Source organism: Apteryx rowi, unplaced genomic scaffold, assembly GCF_003343035.1.
Source record: "Apteryx rowi isolate R43461 unplaced genomic scaffold, aptRow1 scaffold_16, whole genome shotgun sequence".
NCBI lineage: Eukaryota > Metazoa > Chordata > Aves > Apterygiformes > Apterygidae > Apteryx > Apteryx rowi.
The window spans coordinates 691,205-697,362 of record NW_020447863.1 but is presented as its reverse complement, the minus strand read 5'-3'; the positions used below and the strand labels follow the sequence as shown (position 1 = coordinate 697,362).

At 51.1% G+C, this 6,158-nt stretch overlaps 1 protein-coding gene across 3 annotated transcripts; it reads left to right on the top strand.

Moving 5' to 3' along the window:
• Positions 1-483: 483 nt before the first annotated feature.
• TOR2A (torsin family 2 member A) lies at positions 484-5,609 on the top strand. Of its 3 annotated transcripts, XR_003252482.1 has the most exons (5): positions 484-1,086; positions 2,292-2,467; positions 2,831-2,958; positions 3,551-4,283; positions 4,364-5,609. XR_003252482.1 is itself a non-coding variant. In XM_026059712.1 (4 exons), exons 1-4 carry the CDS (start codon positions 841-843, stop codon positions 3,793-3,795), a joined length of 795 nt encoding a protein of 264 aa, XP_025915497.1. In that variant the 5' UTR covers positions 484-840; the 3' UTR covers positions 3,796-5,609. The 3 variants fall into 3 exon arrangements, 2 of the variants coding, with proteins under 2 accessions (XP_025915497.1, XP_025915498.1); XM_026059712.1 differs by having other exon boundaries at positions 3,551-5,609; XM_026059713.1 differs by lacking the exon at positions 484-1,086 and adding an exon at positions 1,222-1,338 and having other exon boundaries at positions 3,551-5,609.
• Positions 5,610-6,158: the final 549 nt, after the last annotated feature.

The window sequence follows — 6,158 nt, the reverse complement described above, 5'->3', positions numbered from 1 at the left end:
GGAGTCCCTGAGGCGCAGGGGATGGGGGCCCTCGGAGCGGGGGGCGGTGAGTCCCCGGGGTGGGGGAGTCCCTGGGGTCCAGGGGATGGGTGTCCCTAGGGGTTGGGGGTCCCTGGGGATGGGGATCCCTAGGGGATGGGGTTCCCTAGGGACCAGGGAGTCTCTGGTGTCCAGGGGATGGGGGTCCCTAGGGGATGGGGGTCCCTGGGGTGGGGAAGTCCCTGGGGTCCCAGGGATGGGGGTCCTCAGGAGCAGGGGGTCCCCAGGAGCAGGGGGCCCCTGGGGTGGGGGTCCTTGGTGTCCAGGGGATAGGGGTACCTGAGGTGAGGACGATGGCAGCTGGGGGGATCCCCGCGGGGGGGGGGGTGTGAGATGGGACAGGGCGTCTCTCAAGGAGACCCTTCCCAGGGGGGCACCTGCAGAGGCTCCTGGGCAGGGGACGCCCCCAGCCCTGGTGGGGATGGGGAGTGGGCATGAAGTGCTGCGCAGAGAAGGACTCAGGGCCTGGCCCCCCGCAGAGGGGCGCATCCAGCCCGGTGCAAAGGGGTGCCAAGGCATGGAGCAGGGCAGGGTGCCGAGGAAGGGTTTGACAACTGCCCTGCTCTCCGGGGGGCTCCCAGAGGGGCAGTGCCCATGGATCAGCACCCTCGGCCTGGGGTAATGTCCARTTTCTGCCCTTTTGTGAGGCAGTTCTCCAGCCTGGTTCAGAGATGGAACTAAGGAAGCACCCCTCAGAGACAGGGAGAGCCGCATTACTGCGGCCACAGTTTGAGGCAAGAGCTATTAAACCTGCATTTTCTAAATCTTGGATTTCTTCCAGGTCTGGAGTGTGATTTGGCGATGAATCTGGTGGGGCAGCCCCTGGTGAAGCAGCAGGTGATGAAAGGAGTGAGGGAGTTTCTGGAGAACCAGAACCCCATGAAACCCCTTGTGATGTCCTTCCACGGCTGGACCGGGACTGGCAAAACTTACGTGAGCTCCATGCTCATCCGCCACCTCTTCCGGGATGGGCTCCGGAGCCCATATGTGCACCAGTTCTCTCCCATAGCACACTTCCCTCATCATGAGCAGATAGAGCAGTACAAGGTAAAGGTTGCCTCTCAACACCATACTACTTGATTTTCTCTGGCCGTGTCTATCATGATCATCAGTACAGATGCATTAAACCTGTTTCCTGAAGTGCAATAGGAATAAAGCTCTTTGTCTCACTCTCTCAAACAGACATGGTAAAGTGAGTGGCTCCATGAACCAGCTGAAGGATTCACTAATAACTGTGATGCACTCTGGCACTCAGTTATCACTTCCATCTTCCCAGCAGCAGTCCTCACCGTGATCATGGTCTCATTCTTTAAATATTTACACAGCCCTTTGAACACACATACACACAAATGTGCTTCATGCAGTGGCTTTCATCTAAAGTTTTCCCATTGCTTTCCAAACAGCTCAATAGCTGTGAATACCCATGCATCACTAGMCTTTGTAATTCTCTCCTCACACAGCAAGCAGGTTCCTAAATACAATACCAGCTCTACGCTCTTAACCATTCCACTATACGTCTCTTAATCCTGAGAAAGGCCAGAAATCAAACCATGAAGGTTGGCTGATGAACTCTTAACAGAGTGGGGAATCAGTGTACCTGGACATTTTCTTTTCTGGGCATTAGGAGAATTTATTTGTTCTTTTGAGCCTGTAAAAGAAATGCATTCAGTAAGGTAAACATCACACTGAGAAAAGTCCTTCAATTAAGACTTACACAAGCCTCCAGGAAACTTGAGTATTTATGCACGGGTTGGCATCTGTACTGGAATAGCTTCAGCCATGATAAAGAGAGCCAGGGCTCTTCTGGTTCAGTGGAGGCACATGTTTTTGCACCAGAAGAGGAACTGGCAGAAAGCACGACTCCCCAGTAGCACTCAGTAGCTGGGAGCTGTGCAGATACACAGGGAAAGAGAAAAGAACATGTGGAACTGTGGGAGTCTAAATATTCAACTTTAGTTTGCTGCCTCCTTCATACTGCTTCTTTAAATCTGTAATAAAAGATCTATAATCAGCTGATAAAGCAGGTAACAGTTACCGTGCCAAATCTAAAATAGAGGAGGTCTCCTCAGTCCTAGTTGTTCCTGCTCCAAGTAGGTGGTGCTGTGCAGGGACAAGCTGCTCTCGGCAATTACTGTTTTCAGCACCATCAACTCAGCTTGAGCTCATGTCTCAGCTTTTGCTCTGTGGTAGTTCAAGTCTCCCTCACTCCCAGGTACATCAATGCCTTATGGCTTGGTGGATATTTTTCCTAGGAGAACCTGAAGCACTGGATCCAAGGGAACCTGACAAAGTGTGGACGATCTGCTTTTCTCTTTGATGAGATGGACAAGATGCACCCGGGTCTGATTGATGTGATCATGCCATTCCTGGGACCCTCATGGGTTGTTTACGGAACCAACTACCGCAAAGCAATTTTCATTTTCATAAGGTAAGAGAGGCCCCTCTGTGTCAAGCATAGCAAAGGCCCGGGGTATCCCAGCACAATGCTTCTAATTTGTGCAGAGGTTGGTAAGTACTTCAGAGCACACTTTTGTTTTGCTTTTCCTTCCCCAAGCGTTGAGCCTCTGCAAATGGCAAGAGACCCTGTTTCATTGTAAATAAGCAAAAAGCAGAGAGTCTGAAAGCACTCCGCTGTTCCTGTTATTTGGCTACCTGTACGGGAGTTGCTTTAGGCCAGGCAGCTGCGAGTACCTAGATTGCACACACAGCTGCTGGAAAGAGTCAGACACTGCCTCTGTCCTGCAACACCATTTTCCTGGATATGTCAAATAAGCATCTTATTCTTTTGCAGTAATGCAGGAGGAGAACAGATTAAGGAAATGACACTGGATCTCTGGCATGCCCACAAGGATCGTGAGGAGATCAGCCTGCAGGACATGGAATCAGCCATCTCAAAAGCCATTTTTGAAAATCCTCAGAGTGAGTGTCTCAAAGAGATGTTTTCTGCAGGGAGCAGAGCCCAGCAGAGGGAGCCAGGCCCCATTCCACACAGCCACTGACACTGTCTGGCATATCCCAAGCAGGGAGAAAGGGCTGGGAGYTGAGGAGAGGGAACTGTGATCACCTCAAGGTTTCTCGATGGAGGGAAGGAACAGCCCAGATTCCCAAGCCAGCAGACCTGTTACCACGCTTAGCTAAGTTCTTTGGACAGAAGGTGCCTTCACAASCAACAGATGGCAAAGTGTGCTCACTGAAAAAGTACCAAGTACCACCRATACCCACTGCCTACCTAGATCTCCTTGCTTCGCCCTTGTCTAGGCAGGGTCCTATCACAGGGAGAGGAGCTTGAAGTCTGACTGGTCAGGCTAAAACCCACCATTTCTGGAGAACAACAAATCTCTAGTTTGCAGCGGGGGGCAACAGATGGGTACAGCTCTTGCCTTAGACAAAACTGGAGCAGCAGATCTGCCTTCAGCTGAGTATTTTGGTGTCACACAAAGCAGCTCTTTGAATTCCAAGGACTGCAAAGACTCTCTGGTAAAACCTTTTGTCTGTTCCTTTGCTTTTGCAGGTGGATTCTGGAAATCTGGGATCATTAATGAACATCTCATTGATTTTGTTGTGCCCTTCCTCCCACTGAAGCACCACCATGTAAAGCAATGCGTCATCAACGAACTCATACAGCAAGGCCTAGAAGTACGTCAGGATGTCGTCGAGGAAGTGGCTGACAGCATCCCCTACTTCCCAGAGGAAGAGAAAATATTTTCATCAACAGGCTGCAAAACAGTAGCCTCTCGGATCAGTTTTTTCTTGTAGCCACTGGCAAGGACTCTCCTCTGAAGCAGCATGTGGAGTCTATAGCAGATCAGACATGACCAGCCCTCAGGAGACAACGTACCTGCGGCCTTGCTCAGATTCATAGGATTTAGGATGTATATCAAGCTGTAAAGCTGCAGAGCCCAGGACTGGAGGGATAAGCATGAGGAGCTACATGTTACCTCCCAGTAGCATGAGTGCTCTCCCTGCTGAACTCACCTCTCCAGCCCCAAGGTGGCAGCTGCAGGATACAGTTGTGGGAACAAATGCAAGTGATGTGACTTAAAGCACTTTATTGATTTATTCTTTGGCCAAGTCAAGGTGGATACTGAACAGCCCAGTGCACCACCCAAGACATGCTGTGACAAAGAAGGGAAGATGCCAAGAGGGACAGTAGTGACAGGGAGGTTTCTCACCTGTTCCCTCTCAGAGGCATTCATCTGTGGCTCTCCCCTCTCCTGGCAGCTATTGAGATCTAATCCATCAAGGTTCTGAGCCCAGAAAAGGCTTTTTTTTTTTTTTTTTTAATCTACCATTTTAACAATATTTAATTTTTTTTTTTTTTTAGTGTGACTGTCTGCCTCAGTTCCTTCACACAATGTGAAAATGCTGGTGTTCTGACACCTGCAACACTGGCCCATGAAGACCTTCAAAAATACAGTGAAATGTGCTTTTCAAGGAAGTTTTAGAGCCAACTTCTTTCCAGTTTCCTTTCACTGTGATTAGGTGCTGGTAAAGTCCAGCTTCAGCATCAACCAGAGTGCAGGYGTAATGAGGGAGATGGCAACATCTGACCTGCCGAGAGCCCAGCTCTTCCCACCTTCCCACCATCCCCTTGTCCATCTTCCCCCATAAGGCCTAAAGGATTTCCCTGCAACCAACTGGGGGACGAGGGGGTGAGACATCTTGCTGTCTTCCCAGCTACAAAAAATTTGAGTCCTACCTCTGGAGGAGACTGCAGTGTCACTAAAGGTTTTGAAAATTCTTTTTATTCAGTGATGATTTCTCCAGCAGGCTGAGAAGTTCTTGCTGTGGTGAACTGCTGAGCCTCTTGCACATCCTTCTGCTGGCCAGATCCCACAGGCTTTGGCTGAGCCAGGATCCATTCAGCTTCTGGAAAGTGCCACTTACAATGAGGGGACCTGGGGATAACTCGGAGAAGATATTAGTGCTGTTGAGCACTGGGCACACAGCACTGCTGGCCTTTGYCCCCTGTTTTAATCCCCCCATGTAAACGGTTACTGGGGTACAGGTCAGAGGAAACAGAATCATTCACTCTCTGGGACCAAACTGCCCGATGGATGGGTGAACAGGCACATTTATGAAAGTCCCCAATGCTCCTCTTGGGCCCTGGGTCTCTGCCCTACTCTGAAACAAGCTGCCAGCACTTGGGACCGTTCCAGCCTCCCTCCAGGGCCTGAGCTTGGGGACAGCAATGTCAGACACTATCCAAATGCTGCCTGGGAGCCAAGCCACGGACAGATTCAAATATCCTGCCTCTTTCAAAAATGTGACGCATTTCTAATTTTAAAATAAATCCTTTATGAAATAAGTGGTTGGGGAACAGTCATTGACTTGGACTGTAGCTAGTGCAGAAGGACTTAAAAGACATGCAGTTGCCCGGAAACAGCTGCCCAATGCGCTAGGATTTTGGGGATTTAGGGGAGAGTTGGTCTCTAATTAGGTAACTAGAAACAAGCCCTTTCCCTGGGGAGGAAAGGAAATTGCAGTAACTGTCAGCTGTACTCTGCAGAGGAGCCAGTGTAGGTACAGGAAAGCTGCTGGGTCTCTGCCACAGCTGCACAGAGCCCCTTTTCCCCTGCAGAGTACACATCTGGGTGTCACAGAGCAGCAGGAGGCAGGAGCCGTGGCATCTCCTTCCCAGGGAGAGGCCCTTCGTGGAGCCTGCCCCGCGGCTGCCGCCTAGCAGCCCCGCACCCTCTGCGCGGGGAGCCGAGGTGAGGTACTGGGGAGCCCCGCGGGCAGAGCAGCTTTGCGCAGCAGCTACTGCTGTCACTCCAGAAGCTCTCTGGGCGCTAGATCAAAGCTGTGGCCAGGCTCATGCACTGAGCGGAGCCCGTTTGCGGCCCGGTGCAGAACGCAGCAGGTTCGATTTCAGCCCTGTGCCAGTCTCCTGCTAGAAATGAAGGGCCAAAGGCTGAAGAAGGCCATTCATTTACCACTGGCTTCCAGTGGAGCAGAAGCTGACTGGAATAACCCCCAGGCAAATGGTTTTTGCCAGAACTGGCTTGCTTTCTCTGGAAAACAGCACTAGGCCAGGGCTACACCAGGCAGGAGTAGACCCTCACCTCCATCCTCGCAGGCAAGGCACAAAAAGGTGTACGAATGCATCCATCTCCCAC

Coding starts and splice junctions, on each gene's coding strand:
- TOR2A (XM_026059712.1), top strand. CDS start 841: ATGAATCTGGTGGGGCAGCCCCTGGTGAAGCAGCAGGTGATGAAAGGA. Junction 2,468..2,830: donor GCAATTTTCATTTTCATAAG/GTAAGAGAGGCC, acceptor ATTCTTTTGCAG/TAATGCAGGAGGAGAACAGA. Junction 2,959..3,550: donor CATTTTTGAAAATCCTCAGA/GTGAGTGTCTCA, acceptor TTGCTTTTGCAG/GTGGATTCTGGAAATCTGGG.